The following is a 19,074-nucleotide window of genomic DNA, read 5'->3' as shown; positions in this document are numbered from 1 at the left end:
TTGGAAATTATCACAGTTCAAACTGTTTATGCCAATACATTGGCAGCATGACATCTTTACTAACCACGTCAAGGTTAAAAAATAGAAAAGGTTCCCAGATTTTTTTATGGAAAAGTATTGTAAATTAAAGCAGGGAAATGACACACACAACAGCAATCAAATATTAAGGATTGAATTACGACAAGTACTAAATTTAAAGATACAGCAAGAAATAGAAACCTCACGACCACATATACTGTCTAATCAAGAAAAAATTAAGATAAGATATGTCGAATTAATGCAATGCACTGATGTTATAAATAAACGAATTACGTATCGATATACATACATCACACACAGTAGACATGGTGAATGACTTGTATTTGTTTATTTTCTGGTATTGTTGTTTGTTAATTGTATTTTCATTAATATTTGTTCATATTATAAACCTTCAGATTTATTTCTCAGCCTTTTTTACCTTTAAAAAATATATGACAAAAAATAGCCGAAGAAAATACATAAAAATAGTGCCACGAAAATGTGACAGTGGATATATCCTTTCGCATGGCTTTTGTTATAACAAAGATAAGGAAAGATTCATATGAAATGGCCAAACACTAGTACATAGCTATCTTTCAAAATAAATGCATACGTCTACTTATAACAAAGTTTGACGGTGTGTCGTAGCGTCCTTTTCTTGACAACCACATTAAGACCAAGGTAAACAAATTAGGGTCGAATATCAGTTAACGTTCTATTTATTTACTTCTTAGTTTGTTTTGATAAATTTATATAATATAGGATTTGTGAAAAACGTAGAGGGGCATGGTCAACATTATCATACGCATCATATATATTTTCTTATTTTTTCGGACTATAGACATTTTGTTAGTAGAGATCTTTTGATAAAATAAATCACTATCACAATTATCTCTTACAATATGCCACAGAAGTTTTTAATGATAAAATTATCCAGCTAACTGAAGGATAGGCAGTTTGCCAGTCGCTTTTGTAAGTGAATGAAAGCAGCAATAGCTATGTAATATTCAATAGACTCCATTTTGTGATGTAAAAAATCAACAACAAAAAACAAACAACAACAACAAAAACCCGACGAAAATTAAGACTCAATGAAATCTTTATTAAAGATAAGTGGGTGATATTTACAATAGCCCAAAATGTTCTATGTAAACTAAACTAATTGCCCAATGTTTTCCACATTTTCTTTCATTATTATTTTATTTAATTAATTAGATTAATTAGATTACGATATTTCAACCAAAACTTTCTATGTGACCTAAATTATTTGTCCAGTATTTTCCACATTTTTTTAATTTCATTTATTATATTTGCTTTCATTTTTAATCATCAAAATACTATAACACCGGAAGCAACGGTTTTCTTGGCTTAAACATGTTATTTGTTTGGATAAATGTATATGACGGGCACACTGTAACAAATAAGTTGAACGGAACACGGGTATGACAATTCTAATCTGTGGGACGTTAGGTTGCATTGAACAAACAGTTCCATCGAAACTGCCATTCACAACTGGTTAGGAAAATTATCCTCTTGTGTATGGTTAAAGGGAGATAACTCGTGTTTATTAATTTGACTTTTGTAGCGAAATCCTTCTAGATTTAAATTCAATAAAGTTTGCTGCCACAAAAAAAATAAAGGTTGTCACAATTTCAAGGATTTAAAATGGTAATTTATGCACATTGGATTTTAAACTAGGGATGTACTTCCTATTTCCGTTTATCAATACATTCATTCGACCTTAACAGCGCTAATTTTAAGGAACTGTATATTTGCACAGTATCAATATAAACTATGAAATACCTAGCCAAGAAAAGCCAGGAAATATTTAAAGTTGCCTGATACTCTGACGAGGAACTCTGAAAACATTTGTAGTTTGGCCTTGACGTTCAGTTTGAAATATAATTAAAATAAATGAGTCGAACTTTCTACGTGAAATGAATTATGCTCAACATCTAGATGAATGAATAGCAAAATTTCGAGATACACAGGCTTCCGAATACCGCAGAACTGAAATCTTCACTAAATTTTGCAAAAATGAAAGTGAGAAATTAAAACAGGTACGATCAGATCTAGATATACTTCATAGGTTAATTTCATTACTTTATGCACCTTAGTAATAGCCTTGATCAAGTACGTGGATAATTAGAGGATGTCTCACATAAATGATATTAAAGGATACAACTTTTAACCAATTAAAGTCGTCGATCGTTTTTTGTATAATGTATACCACATAAAGAAATTGCCGCAAAGATACTTTCATTTTGTATTTGTAAAATAGGCATTAGTGATATTCTTCTCTCTAATTATGCAAATTCATATTCATATTTATTTGCACATTTATACTATCAGCGAAGTTTGAAGGCAAAGAAACATACTGAAATATATACAATATTACATGGGTCATGTCAAGTAAAGTACATAGTTTGCTATCAATTGGTTTTTACATGTACTGTCAGCAAGCCCACTCTCCTCGGTTCAAAGACTGTTTACTAAAAAATAAAATAAAAAAAGCAAGTCTAGCATAAGCTGCATGTTGTCGGAAGACATATGTGATGTTAACAGGTGAGAGTCCATGTCTTACTTAGTTCAATTTATGTCATTATGTTTATCAAATATATATACGACATAAATACACTGCGCATTGATTGAAATTTCAATAAAAGATATGAATAAGAGTTATCGTTCTTAACCTAATCAAATAATTAATACATTCGTCAGATGAGCGCCTATAAGTAAGTTTTCCTTAACATGGAAGGAAAATGATAACGTTTGCATAAACTGTTTACTTCAATTTCATCTCAAGGAAGCAGTTTCTTGACTTTATTATAAAAATAATTATCAAGTTGAATATCACTGCGAATTTTTAGTAAGATTCTGTATATTTTTTCATTAAATTATATTAATGAATCAATATGTTGGTACTTAGGCGATAGCATACTTATGTATATTTATATTACAAACTGACAGTCAAAGGATTGTAAATCCTGAAAATAGTTTATGTATAATGTGAGAATAAATCTGTGTATCTATATACGGTGCTTTAGTGGTAATGCATGGCCTATTACATAATTAATACTGGTACATCAGTGGAAAGCGACGCCACGGTCTTGGGCTATACTTCCGGTCTCGCCTGTAATGCGAGATTTCACGGTCACGACGAATCCATTACCGAGTACTTCTATTATAGGGAGTTCAATACACCGCCTTCTGTACACGTGGCGAGGCACGGGGATTTCATCCAGTTTGGAGCTGTATATACCATTCATCGCTTTGTATTGCTGAAAATTGAAAAAAAATAGTAAATTTGCACCCACGCCTAACACGAATAAAGAAGAAAAAGGATAGGTAATCCAACTGTTTGTTATGGACGAATTCGAGGTTGATACACGGTTTTAGATCCATAGAGAATGTGTGCTCAATTTTTGTATCATATGGAATTGTACAATTAACATGCACCATAACACGGAACCTTTTGATCGTACGCAGAGAACATTCATACAAAACCTCCAAATGTGTAACCAGGAATCTATGAATGTTGATGAAAATGGGATTTTCTTTAATATGTTCGAAGTAAATAGTTTTCAGATAATATCTTTATCTCAGAAAAGCCCCTTTTTTTCAAATCAATAAAATATACCATTTTTTTTATAAATATTTGCTGATTAGACGATTGGTTTATTAAGCTCTGATGACTAACATTTCTAAATAGAATTTCCAAATTTGCTACATATTATTTTCATAATAGTTAACATTGAAAACTGGTACATCAAAAAACCACTTGCTACAATTAAAATTTTGTCGTTGCGTGGAGAGTAAGAAATTCATATTTTCAAATTGGCCGCCAAATTGGTCTTTTTTAAAAAAGAAACTTGAATAAAAGTTGTGGAAACAATACGTATTTAGTTTTTTGACACATTTTTTCAGATGCACATTTCCTTTTAAATGGATCATAATTTGTTCAATTTAACACTAGATCAGTTCAAGTTTACATTAGATAAGAACGAGATTTGAAATGAAATGAATGAGATTTGAACGTAATTTAAACATTAGAAGAGCAGATGCATTAATCAATTTCCTATCACGTGTTTCATCAACATCCGATGCGCTGTTTTTACTTTCGATGTTTTGATTTGTGACTCTCGATTCGATCATTACATCTATGATCACGAAGACTCATTTTTCGCGTTTTCATGATAATAAAATTCTGTACGAACCTCATCGTTTATATGAAATAAATTGTTGTACATATGTAGAACGTTACCTTGTGTAGTATTTTTTTGTTTTTTGTTTTTATTTGGCTCTTCACTATGGTTGTCTAATTATAAGAATTATTATAATAAGGCATTGCAATTCATTAGCATACTTTTTTTGTTTGTTTTTGTTAGTATGTGAGTAGAATTAGTATGTATGTGGTTGTTAAATTTATTGAGTATTTTTTTTTATTTTCAATTTTTTGCTCTTTATCGTATATATGGTGCTTGGCACCGAGCTATTCATCATCGTACTTCTTATTTTTTTTTTAATGTTTTTTCCTTTTTTCTATTTATTAATGAATTTGCTATCACATGTTTCATCAACATCAGATGCGCTGTTTTTACTTTAGATGTTTTGATTTATGACTCTCGATTCGATCATTACATGTATGATCACGAAGACTCATTTTTCGCGTTTTCATGATAATAAAATTCTGTACGAACCTCATCGTTTATATGAAATATATTCTTGTACATATGTAGAACATTACCATTTGTAGTATTTTACATTATCAAATATTACCTTTATTTAAGAACTTGCCATAAGAAATAATTAATACCGACATAAATATAAAGTTTTATTTCTGTAAAAATAAAACAAAAAATTCAATAGAGTCAGGAAATATTCGTTACCTGCAATGCATCAAAGATGGAAAACAAAGTTTTGTAGATGTGCCATCTTGGGAAAGAAAACACTTTGTTTTTCATGTCTTTGGAAAACTTGACAAGTCCCCATCTACAAAAATTACACAGAGTTAAATAGCTGTGTACGATTTCAGACCGGTAACAGAAACAAAAGCGTAAACGTTATGCAATAAATAATATCTCATTAAGAACGAAGTTTCTGAATTTGAAGCTGGCTTTTTATTGATCGAATGGTACTTTGTTAAAAGAAAAATGAATCGGTCTTCAGTCTAACATTATTCATTAGTGTTAAATCGGTTTAGAGACCAAGGTAATTCCTGCAGATAGGTAGATATACAAAGTGTAAAATGAGCAAGTGATAGTTGGCGAACAGACATGCTTACCGACGTAGCAAGTAAAAGTTGACAGACAGACATGATTACCGATGTAGCAAGTCAAGGTTGACAGACAGACATGATTACCGATGTAGCAAGTCAAGGTTGACAGACAGACATGATTACCGATGTAGCAAGTGAATGTTGACAGACAGACATACCTACTGACCAAGCAAGTGATAGTTGACAAACAGACATACCTACTGACGTAGCAAGTAAAAGTTGACAGACAGACATGATTACCGATGTAGCAAGTGAATGTTGACAGACAGACATACCTACTGACCAAGCAAGTGATAGTTGACAAACAGACATACCTACTGACGTAGCAAGTAAAAGTTGACAGACAGACATGATTACCGATGTAGCAAGTGAATGTTGACAGACAGACATACCTACTGACCAAGCAAGTGATAGTTGACAAACAGACATTCTTACAGACGTAGCAAGTAAAAGTTGACAGACAGACATGATTACCGATGTAGCAAGTGAATGTTGACAGACAGACATACCTACTGACCAAGCAAGTGATAGTTGACAAACAGACATTCTTACAGACGTAGCAAGTAAAAGTTGACAGACAGACATGATTACCGATGTAGCAAGTGAATGTTGACAGACAGACATACCTACTGACCAAGCAAGTGATAGTTGACAAACAGACATGATTACAGACGTAGCAAGTGAATGTTGACAGACAGACATGCTTACAGACGTAGCAAGTGAATGTTGACAGACATACTTACCGACGTAGCAAGTGAAAATTGACAGACATGTCTAGCAAGCAAAGGTTGACAGACAGACATGCTTACCGGCGTGGAAAATGAAGGTTCACAGACAGACATACTTACCGACTGGGCAGGTGAAGGTTGACAGCTCCTATTGGCTCCCATGTCCACCAATCCGTTTGAGCAGGAGTATCCTGGAGAATGACAAAAAAGTAATAAAATTAAGAAAAAATAAATAAATAAAAAATTATTTCTGGAGAAATGATAGATTTGTCAGGTGCTAGATTTTTCTATGTTTTCTATGAGAAGGAAATCAATCTACAATGCAAAAACTCAGTGATCAGATTCCCAGCTACGGGAACATTGTCATGGTATCGGCAATTGTGGCATATGCTGTAAAACAAAAGGACTTTAGCAGCTTCATGGCTGAATCTTTGTCTTATGACAATAGCAGCATATTTTATAGACAATGTACGTGTGATTCCTACCTAAGCCCTCGCTATAATAAGAATTATGACCACACATGTAGTTGGCACAAAGCCAGGGAATGTTATTTTGGGGAGTTGTTTGACATATATTGTAGTTGCGACGTGAAAGTAATATTGTCTTGGCAATGTTTTACATATGCCTTTTATTAATCAAATTGTTGAGCCTCTTACGAGCTAAAATTAAGCCTTGATGAATAGTTAAAACAATATTATATAAAAAATGGAAACGTTTTAAAGTTAATTCATTTCAAATGAACACGATTATTGGCGACTATTGTGGGAAGCACGCTTCTGAAAGTCATTCTGGATGTTTGAAATTCAACTATCTTGGCTCTATATCTATTATTGACATGTCATAATTTAGTCGGGAAGTCCAGTCTATGACGTCATAAAAGGGCATATTTCATGTTTATTTACGCGAATCATTTGCAAAAGATAAATAGTCAAAAAAATGAACGAGACATTTGCATAAAAGTATTCCCCATCACAACAAGATATCTAATGTTAAATAGAAATCGTCTTCATTTTCAATTCGTTTAACGTCAACGTCATTATTAGCACTGCGTTCTCTTCTCAGTACATATCCAATTTATTGTTGGTCAAGACACATTATATATTTATACAGAAATGTGTCAAAGGTGACTGGTATGTCACAACAAAGGAAAGGAAACCTAAACTCGCCACGTTTTTCGTATTTTTGGTTGTATAGTAATCCCACGTTAGATGTCGATATACGTACGCAACAAAGAGCAGTCTATGGTGTCTGTAATTTTGAATACCGCAGGTTAAATTATATGCATTTAATTCTGGTCCATATTGTTATTCAAGGACAGCACTTCATCAATATAAATGAGAATATTCGCAACACACATCTACGACGGAATATAGATACTATTAAATCAAATGTGTTCGTGGGGACCAAATTTCGTGGTTTCCTGAAAAAAAACACCACCATTTCGTGGGTACATGAATTGGTCTTTTACAAGTACTCGCTCAAAACGGAGAATTTATTTTTGTCAAACTTGTTATTACTTCGTATTCGTGGATGAAGATTACCTACGAAATCAACTAAATTTAAAACTCCACAAAAAACTAATAAGTTAACAGTATTCTCCTATTTGATAATATTTACTGCGTTATTACACACATTTTTACCCCAAAAGAATAATATAACATAAATGTTACAGGCGGCATATGAAACAATCCTCTTGAAGGATATTCTGCCTGCAACGGCGGCTAGCATAAAGAAATATGTACGTGACATTGTAAAAACCATAGATCTTTATAAAACTTCTTTACGGGTAATCTGTAGGTAACTTCGGCAATTATAGAAAAAAAATATTATTTATTCATTCATTTATTTCAATTCGTTCATGATTAATTTAATGTTGATATTATTCATATGCATCATCATAGCCGATATACTTTGGTGTTGTGGGATTTCATGAATCAAAAATATACCTTACCAGTTCGTATGTGCCTCTTGCTACTCTCAAATGCTGGTTCATTCTGAAAGGAGAGAAATTTGATGATGAAATGCACTTCTTCAAATATACTGTTCGTTATTGTGGACAAATGTAATTTAATTTGGTTATTCTAGAACCATATAAGTACACCCAAGCAATTACATATATGTAACCCGATGTTTATTATGTGTTTGTTATATATATATAAATAAAGCAAAACACGAAGACTAGTATAATCGGCTAGCGCTTTCGCCCATTTTTGGGCTTTTCTGGCGATTTAACTTTATTTGTGACAAATAAATTTAAATCGCCTGAAGAGCCCCAATATGGGCGAGAGCGCTAGCCGATTGTACTTCGTGTTTTGCTTTATTTATACTTTTACCGTCACATGGACATTTAAAACTATTTATCGCTGTTACTAATTCGATTAGTCAGAGTTGTTATTTGATCAACTGACCAATCGCAGCACTTTCTTGACCATTCAACTTATGTTTTATATCAACTCTTATGAGACACACAACCGGAGACATTCTAAGGAGTCAGACATATATGAAACTGCACTGCATACTTCCAACTTACATTGGAAGAAGTCCTTTGTGCACAGCATCCTGGTGAATGCGTCGCGTTTAGTATTTTATTCTTATTCAATTAATATATAATTTATGAATTAATTACGCAGCGCTATGAATAAACTGAACTTTATTATCGGTAAAACGTATATGTGATGGTGTGAAAGATATATTTGTTGTTTTATGTGTAAATTTATATATATGTATATCTATTATTTATAGGTTCTTTCGAACCAACGAAATAAATATCACTTGTGAAGCTACCAAACACTGAGATAAGAATGTTGTGTGAAATATTCTTTATACTAACACTAGGGGTTAGACGAATGTTTCACTACAGTTTCCGTCATTGTATGTGATTTAAGCATAAATTCAGCCACACTTGTTAGAGCGGTCTATAGTAAGAACAGGTTTAAACACCCAATTCACTGGTTTACTGATAGTCCTGTCATGGCGATACTCGCGATAAGCTCTCTAAAGAAGGTCAAACACTAAATCCAACCTGTTCGGTTACAGGATTGCTAAATAACTAGATCTGATGCATGCATAAGTGAAATAGTAGAATGTTCTTTATATCACATAATTATGTATTTTTCATTTTTGGACGTTTGTGCCCGTCACGTTCAGATTATATGTTCATTTGTAAAATGATTAATATCATATGTCCATATCTAAGCTTTATAAATAATTATTTATATATATATATATATTTCTAATAAAAATTGAAGTTATACACTTTTCATTGTCTTCATATATAAGTTATTTCCCTTACAAAGCTTCTGATTACCATAACTTACTAATTCACTATTATCTGAGTTTTATCTTTACATACAATTTCAGAGCGGAACTCTTCTGGTAGGAGATACGTGTCACTGCTACAGAGGGTTTACCCTTAACAGGTATTTGTGGGTAAAATGTTACCTGGCAAATTGCATAAAGTGAACTTCATCATCAAATGGTTTAGATTGATTTCTTGTAGACCCTTCAGACAGAGATCGGAAAGGTAACGCCCATTCTGTTGTCCAGAAACTGCCTACAATGCATATATAATTTATAAAATGTATATATACATACAATGTATCGGTCTGATAAAAACAAAAGAAATTTTCGTTAGATATTCATTCATGAATTCAATTTGATAAGTATTATATATTGATAAATCGAAAAAAAGACAAAAAAATAAAGAAAGAAAGCAAGGCAGTAGATTGATTGAGGTCGTGGCAAGAGTTTTTTTTTCATTACGTATACAAGGTTCAAACGTGATATAACAATCTAAAAATAGTTTAAAGGTAAGAATATTTACAAAACAATACCACATAATATATCAAAACAAATTAACTCCATTTGATATCTAACAATACATTGATAAGTTGCGGTTCATTAACATTTGCGTCGATACTTAAACCGATGATTTCTATTTCAATCTGCCAATGTATTGTTTGTGAACCCTTCTCTGGGTCTTTGACACCCCTAATGGTTCTACCGTATGTGACCCTTGAATTCTTTTATCGTTATGTATACACCACCTGGGTCTTCGGGGTCGTTTATGGTCCCGTCGTGTGTGACTCCCTTTTCTTCCCTAGCCTCCCAAGCTTCATTGGCAATACCTCCATCCATGTAAGCCTGGCCGGGTTAAACAGACGAAATAATTTAAAAAAAATTAAGTTGGAAAATAAAACCCTATAACTGCAACGTGCAGAAACAAATTCCAAGCTCGATGTCGTTACGAACAGACAACAACAATCACCACTGGAAGGGACATATAGTATGAGCTTTTATAAATCATTTTTGAAAAGAAAAATACACATTGTGGGTCTTTTATTAAATCATAATGGAGATGAAACAAACAAAAATTCAACGAACGTGTTCCAAGTGTTTAATGGTATGCGGGTCAGACCAGTATTCGAACCCTGGACCTCAACTTGTTAAACCATCGCTGAAACCGATTGAGCTATCTTGAAAACGGATGTGTACAACCCAAAGTTATACACAAATGGAAGTTAAGGAGATGTTACTGTATAAAGAAAAAACCGGCAGCGCAGTGGGACAGGGATTCTTAAGACATAGTTATAAAATACTCAATCATAGCCGACATAACCCAATATTTAGTACACCGAAATAGACCAATAACATAACAGGGAAGATCAGGATGGCGAACCGCTGTTGTCGTCCTCTTCAGTCACTCGGAACTCAGGATGCTTCGAATAAGGGATTTATGACAGGGACACACGAGCACGTAAGGGGAACGATTTGTGTTATTTCGCCGTCGTGTGATCAATATCATCCAATCAGACACTCCGTTATATTGATTCGGTATAACGATGAATATGTCAAAATAATACACTGCACTGATGACTCAACTCATAACAAACCGTGAACCGGTGATTTTTAGTTTGTATTAGAATTCTGCTGACATTCGTCATTCTCTTGTTGTTTCAATGGTACACATCAGTAGCAATTGTTCTATCTAGCATTTTAAGGTAAAATACTAATTATCACATGTACTTCCAGGAGTCTTAAACATGTAAGGTAACAGAGGAATTGTTATGACCGTCGTGGATATGTAAAACAACTCAGTTATTGATAAATTACACTTGTACCAACCATTCTTTCATATTCAATCAATATCTGGTGCATTTGTTTCGCTGTTGTTTTCTGCAATTAAATTGTTTTAACTTCAATTTATCTGAAAGATAAAGACGAATCATCACCGAACTTGCTACATATATATACTGTGCAATCATTTTCGTAGGATTTTTAATTTCGTTGATTCCATGTGTAATCTTCAACCACGAATGTGTAGGTCCACGAAGTAATTACAAGTTTTATGTACTCGTAATCCACAAATCCATGTTTCCACGAAATTGTGTTTTGTCGGGAAACCACGAAATTTGGGCGCCACGAAAATATCTGATTTCACAGTATTTGTTTTCCCAACACATAGGGAATGCTAAACTTAATGTAAAGGTTGCGGGTTAAGTATTTAGGTCAGTATACTGCCTTATTTAAGTAAATCAAATTTCTAGTTTGACATCTTTCTTAATTTATATGCGTCCTTTTATAATTAGGTAATAAACTGCTTCACAAGCTCAAGGGCTTTATACTTGAGAGGCCTTATCACGACCCCATTTTTATCATTCTGTCAAATTTTAACCGTTCTAACCTCCATACTGTCTTTTGAAGCGGATATCGTTCTGTATACAAGATTAATAAACAGCCTTACCTTTGAGAGGCTCAGGTCGAAAGTTGCGTTCCGTACGTTTCCCTCAATTTGTTTATAACTGAAAGTATATAACATTTAAACATTTAACAAATGCAATCGAACTTTAAACATTTACATACTCTCCGTTTCTTAACATTTTCCGTTATTCCTTGTAAGGTATCGTTGTTGTGAGACCAGAACTGCCGAGTTTGTCTCTAGAAAATCATTCTTTTAAATATAACAACCAAGCACAATAATGTTCTTCCGTTGATAGAGTGTAACAAAATAATATCATCTTAAAAAACATATCTACTTCAGAGCTCCAACGTACGAAGGGTAAATACTATTTAGCATTGTATGAATACTATTATTTGTTACTTTCATGGTTCATTTAATGATCCCCGTACCGCTGCCAAAACTGTAACTCATTATTGGAAACTGGCTGTAAAAATCGTCAAGGTGCTAGACCCCGATTCGAACCCAGAACTCCAGACTGCTGAACGCTTGAGCTACCTGTTTGGCGTAGGTGTCCCTGGCCATTTGTTCTAAAGTTCTATATTAACGGAAGTTAAGGAGAAGTTATGGAGGTTACTACATATAGGGGAAACTATAGTACAGTGGGACAGGGGTCCTCAACCATTGTTCAGCTATAAATAGTCATTGAAACTCTTGAAGTGGATACAGTTTAAGTAACCTAACCGCAAATCTTAATAACTCTTCCGTTTACTGTACTTAAGTTGTATCCCTGGTACCCCAAAGTTGCCTTGCATAGCAATTACCCGAAAAAGAAACAATTTTATAGTCGTCCATGATTGTTTGCTTTGGGATTAAGTTTTGCATATTTTTAAATACTTACTTGTGTAGTGTTTCGTCAGGAACGAAGAACAACTAAAACAAAAAAACAATAAGAGAGTACTGAAGTGTCAACAAAATCATTATTGTAACTCGAAATCGATAAAACTGAACAAAATATGAACAAAGGAAATATTTACATGGAAAACATTGTGTAAAAAATAAAGAATAAGACCATGTGTTCCGGAAGAATAAGCGTCTTCTTCTTCGATGACACCTGCCATGCTAATCCAAGTAAAATCAAAGTAATGTCACGTCCTCACATGGAGAACTAAGGTAGTGACAACAAAACCTCGAGTAATGTCACGTCCTCACATGGAGAACTAAGGTAGTGACAACAAAACCACAAGTAATGTCACGTCCTCACATCGAGAACTAAGGTAGTGACAACAAAACCTCAAGGCAGAATAACATATCGATCTTTATATCACACAGAGAAATTGTATTATTCTCTGCGAGTTCCTGATTTTAACTTTTAAAAAAATAGAATGAAAGCAAGTGTGAAACAAATGTGATTTTTGTCCAAAAGACAATGATATAAAACTTTCTGTATCTCACAACTTTAAAATTATGTTATATATCATTTTTTATTCAAAAACCAATATTCATTTATATACAAATCATGCAATAATTGCAGAAACATATCATTTAAACAAGTACTGAAATACAATGTATGCATAAGTTATGGCAATATATAGAAGGTTTATCTCAAGTTTAAAAATGTAATATATATGGAAATTGAACAAAAGTAAGTAAGAATTTACCTAACAAGAGCAAAAATACTTGTGTACTAATCATGTAGGAAATGAAGAAGCAAAATAACTGAACTTGTATTGAAATACAATGTTTGCACTTAATTACGGCAAATGTATATAATGTATAAGATGCAGGAAGCTAATAAAAATAAGTTAAAAAAAAAAACACCCAAAAAACCTTGTCCATAGTCTTCATCAACTTTCATCTTTGGAAATCCTTTGTTATAAGTTAGTCCGTCAGCAGTCGACATCTATCACGGAGGTCGTGATATTAGGAGCAATGAATATTAATTACTTTAATTGTACATCTTTAGAATAGGACACCTACATTATCATAAAATATTAGTCATTAAAAACTAATTTCCTTCATAATGAATAACAAACAAAAACCTTAAGAATGCTGTTAACACGATTTAAGCACAACAATAAAAATACTTGAATATAAATATTTTTCTTATGACCAATATCTGTTAGATCAAACCACGGTGATTTCTACCATTAGCATATGAATAAACCAACCAACTTAGGTGTTTGCATCCGTTTATTAAACTTTGATAATTAACAACAGTATTTGTTTTATGATGGAAAATTTAGAAATACCTTCCCTAGGCCAGAACACAGAAGTTATAAAATATTAACAAAACACCGATAAAAACGAAACAAAGCGTGAAAAGACAGCAAAACAAAAGGAAACGCATCATGAGTTCCCGTACAGATAAATAAATAAAAAACTTAAGACATTTCATGTGCTCTACAAGGATTGTTTCTTGCAATGAAACGTACTCGTGATCAAAGACTGTTTTCTATCTCGTACTCAAAGATTACATATCTGGCTTTCTGATTTAAATCAAAATGTTGCAATGTGACAACATTTATGCTATTTCACGTGAAGATACTTACGTCGATTGCGTTTTCTCTGAACACTGTAAATAAAGAATTAGCGAGTGACAGATATTACTCGGAGAGGTAATATACAAATATAAATAATGTGATCCTTATTTTCTCAATGTTGATTTGTTTTAACATAAATTGTACCCATAGAGTAATCTGCGTTATGTAGGTTTATTTAAATAACCAAATACAATAGTGATCATAGCAAACAACAATCATTTTTATTTTGTCACATTAAAAGAATAACCAAATAAATAAGCATGAACGAATGAAAGTTTTAAAAACAATATGTTAAAATGCAAAAAAGCACGAAAAGAATACAGTTTCGTTACTATGGAAGCGCCGTTTATGGTTCCTGTTTTAATGTACTTACGATGTGATTCATCAGCTGTCATGGTTGCCCACATATTCTTTGTCTTCATATACAAAGCAACGTAAAGGTTGTTGTCATCCCACCTCAGCTTGAACTTTGTTTCAAGCTTTGGCTTTGGAAAAGTACTACCACGTATATCTAAAATATATATAAATACTTTAATAAAACGATTGAAGACTCACCAGGGTTATCTCCCGGAATACCGTTAACTACACAGAAGAAATAACAGTCGTCGTCATGACCTAATTTGTAATTTCGAGCTTTCAATGTTCGATACAATAAACTTTTCGTAAATCTAACTGGAGATGTTACAAGTGCCACATGTGGTGGTGGAAATTCCTCTTCTTCCGATGCAGTTTGTTTTGCATCTAGGCTCAGTTTGTTTAATCTCTATAAGCTCAATTCCCTTTACCACAACCAAACCCGTTTCTATGCTGTTGTTTTAGTATATTATGTCTAAAAAGAAACCAAGGCATTGCGGGATTTCAAATGTTGAAATAAACAAACCAAATCAACACAGGTAGTCGATATTTTGTAACAGGAGAGAGAAGCATACATCGAGGTCATGCTGGGATTCGAACCCTAGACCTACCCTCGTAGCAGTCGCTGTAACCAATTGAGCTACTTGATCACATTTAGTCACCTGGCCCAATCCAACTGCAGTTATATCCAACTTATAGAAATGGAAACCAGCCAAGATCAGAGTAAAGCTGAGCTAAACTTTCTCATCCCTGTTTACATAGCGGTACAAGTATACATATCACCTAGAAAGATGATGCATAACCTTCTTCATGAAATATTTGTTGGCATATTTTCTCTAATAATTTGCATATGTTAAAAATTTACATAATATTTTAATAAGAACCATCAGCACGTTACTTACATTATTACTGCAATAAAATACAGCAGGATAGATATAAATAATCAAAAGTCATATCAAACAAAACAGGACGTCAACAGAGATTGTAAAATTCATGTACTGATTTAATTATGCTGCTGGTGATCCATCACATTCTCGTAACACGCCTGAGAACGTTGTGAGGCATTCAACATTTATAACCAAATAGTGTCTTGGTGTCTTGTGTCAGACTGAAGTATACAAATATCAAAAAGAATATGTTTTATAGACACATATATATTATGTCGGATAAATATATAGTTTATTATTCATATATTCCGAAGTCACTGAAGTTTAATGCTTTCGCGAAAAATAAATCTGCTATACGTGTCACGGCATTCACGAATTCCGTAACTATTTTGGTTTCGGGTTTTTGTTTTATTTCTGAGCATAAAATTACCGCAATATCTGAATTCTAGAGTCACCATAACTGAAAACTGTCAACGGATTATATCTCCATTAATAGCTTTAAACTTATTAATTCGTCAGTTCACTTTCAGACATGTGTCGTTTGCGATGGGTCAACATTATGAAAAGGTACTCACAGTAGGTTATTTTTGAAGTGAAATAAAATGTACTTACTTTTTTATCACAATAAATAAATGGAACAAAGACTCAAAGAGACACCTTAACAAAAAGGGAGGACAAAAATAGGACCTGACACGACAACAATAGAACCTGACACGACAACAATAGAACCTGACACGAAAACAATAGGACCTGACACGACAACAATAGGACCTGACAAGACAACAATAGGAGCGGACACGACAACAAAAGGACCGGAGACGACAACAATAGGACCTGACACGACACCAATAGGACCTGACACGATAACAATGGAGACACCTTAACAAAAAGGGAGGACAAAAATAGGCCCTGACACGACAACAATAGAACCTGACACAACAACAAAAGGACCTGACACGACAACAATAGGAACTGACACGACAACAATAGGACCGGACAAGACAACAATAGGACCGGACACGACAACAATGGGACCTGACACGCCAACAATAGGCCCGGACACGACAACATTAGGACCTGACAAGACAACAATAGGACCTGACACGACACCAATAGGACCTGACACGATAACAATGGAGACACCTTAACAAAAAGGGAGGACAAAAATAGGACCTGACACGACAACAAAAGGACCTGACAAGACAACAATAGGACATGATACGACAACAATAGGACCTGACACGCCAACAATAGGACCTGACACGACAACATTGGGACCGGACACGACAACAAAAGGACCGGAGACGACAACAATAGGACCTGACACGAAAACAATAGGACCGGACACGACAACAATTGGACCGGACACGACAACAATAGAAGCTGACACGACAACAATAGGACCTGACACGACAACAATAGGACCTGACAAGACAACAATAGGACCTGATACGACAACAATAGGACCTGACACGATAACAATAGGACCGGACACGACAACAATAGGACCTGACACGACAACAATAGGACCTGACCCGACAACAATAGGACCGAACACGACAACAATAGGACCGTACACGACAACAATAGGACCGGACACGACAACAATAGGACCTGACACGAAAACAATAGGACCGGACACGACAACAAAAGGACCGGACACGACAACAATAGGACCGGACACGACAACAATAGGACCTGACACAACAACAAAACAAAATGAAAGTCATCATTATTACCCAAATAACGGGACATATGAAAAACCAACCCGGATATAAAAACCTTAAAAATAATGTTCAAATGTTAAATGATGAAATCGCCTATTCCGTGCGTACAATATATGCATTAGTAATGAGGCTTGTATGGTATATTTTTCTAGTTCTTCATGCAATGATGGGATTTCGCTAAATATCAGTATTGTCTAACATATTTTGTTTCTAGTATTTTGATATTATAAACTTAACGGGACAACTTCTATTACTACGGGTAATTGTAGTATTGTATGTGTAGTTATAGGAAAAATCTGTGTAGTAAAGGAGTGACAGGTTTTGTCATAACCGTTGTTACATTATAGTTACTATGAAATTACTATTTTTGTGGGGGTTTTAATTTTGTTGAGTCTGTGTGGGTAATTTTCATCAAATAATACATAGGCCCTCGAAGTAGCTACATGAGTGGATACTCGTAATCCACAAATTCATGTACCCATGGAATGGTGTTTTTTTGTTGGGAAACCACGAAATTTGGGCCCCACAAAAATATCTGATTTCGCAGTATTCGAATTACCTTCATCTATGACGCGACAAGTGAAAATCGTTCGACTCGATATTAGCTTTATGACAGCTTCTTATGACGAGCTCTCTCTAAATGTGAAGCTTTTTCTTACTTTTTTGTCATTTATATCAAAAATTGAACATTACTTTATAAAAACTACGTACTTTAATATTGAAAGCATATATAACTACAACACTTAACATCTTTCGAATATTGAACTTGCAGCAAATCAGAAATAATTTTAAAAAAATATATCTAAATTAAAAACTGTAAATCTAATTTATAATTATATTGCACAGTTTGTCAACTCATATAGCTTGACAGATTCATTAAACGGTATTGACAAGGTTATATATAAATGGGTTATTTTTCTTAACGAATGATGACAAAGGTGAAGTTGAATTATTTGTTGTTAAAAACTTACCATCAAATGACGCAGACCAAGGCACCTCTTCCCAGGCAGGGTCGTCAAGCTTTCCGTCAATAGCAATGGTCTTGCCATGCAGATGTTGGGCAATGTAGTTTTTTGGTAATGGTATACTGCAGCCACCATCAGACACACACCCATTGGGGTAACAGGAATCCAGGTATATGGAGCAGTAACACAGTCGACTGTAGGACCGTGAATGGTAATACCAACTCACCAAGTCGTTCCCGTGCACATCATGTAGACACCATATGCTCCCTAACACAACCATTAGCATCCATTTTAACTCCAAAGTCGTCATTTTTCTTTTGAGAACGTAAATCCCTGCTTCAGCTAACAACAAAATCAAAGCAAAGTCTCTCCCACACACTTACGTTAAACACTGTATTTGAATACAAATTTCAGAACTGACACAGGCGTAGATTCGGTTCAGTGAATGCATAAATATCATTAACACAACTGACCGACGTAGACAATTAGTCATTGGGTCAAAGGTTAATCGTTACGTCACTGTGGTACGTGGTTTTAATTTATTTTTCCTTCAAGTTCATGTATCGTCAGTTACCCCCACACGTACTTATCACACAATTAACATGTTCACGTTCACAAAACAAACCCCAAAAAAACCTTTCGCTTACTTAAGGTTAATTTACGAACTTAAGTCACGAGCTGCATCAAGATTTTCAGTGTTCTTTGATTTATTGTACTGTATTAAATTAAGTTTTTTTTTCTTACAAAATATATTCTCTGTGTTACAGGTGTTTTCTGAACATATACATGTACATTATTCATTGAGGAGATTGTCATGCAAGTATTAAGTTAATTGTTTTATACGGGTTTTACAGGTGTGTGAATTAATAGACAAGTAATAGTTTTTTTTTAATTCAT

At 33.9% G+C, this 19,074-nt stretch overlaps 1 protein-coding gene across 1 annotated transcript; it reads right to left on the bottom strand.

Moving 5' to 3' along the window:
• Window positions 1–1,099: 1,099 nt before the first annotated feature.
• Window positions 1,100–18,778, bottom strand: LOC110450447. The gene is made up of 11 exons (XM_021497983.1): window positions 18,184–18,778; window positions 14,618–14,755; window positions 14,254–14,276; window positions 12,603–12,634; window positions 11,768–11,825; window positions 10,071–10,167; window positions 9,466–9,577; window positions 7,976–8,018; window positions 6,145–6,215; window positions 4,908–5,010; window positions 1,100–3,299 (listed from the first exon to the last, which is right to left on the bottom strand). The coding sequence occupies exons 1-11, from the start codon at window positions 18,485–18,487 to the stop codon at window positions 3,105–3,107; spliced, it is 1,176 nt and encodes a 391-aa protein (XP_021353658.1). The 5' UTR covers window positions 18,488–18,778; the 3' UTR covers window positions 1,100–3,104.
• Window positions 18,779–19,074: the final 296 nt, after the last annotated feature.

The sequence above is a fragment of the Mizuhopecten yessoensis genome, unplaced genomic scaffold, assembly GCF_002113885.1.
Source record: "Mizuhopecten yessoensis strain PY_sf001 unplaced genomic scaffold, ASM211388v2 scaffold5229, whole genome shotgun sequence".
NCBI lineage: Eukaryota > Metazoa > Mollusca > Bivalvia > Pectinida > Pectinidae > Mizuhopecten > Mizuhopecten yessoensis.
This window is presented reverse-complemented; position numbering and strand designations above follow the sequence as displayed.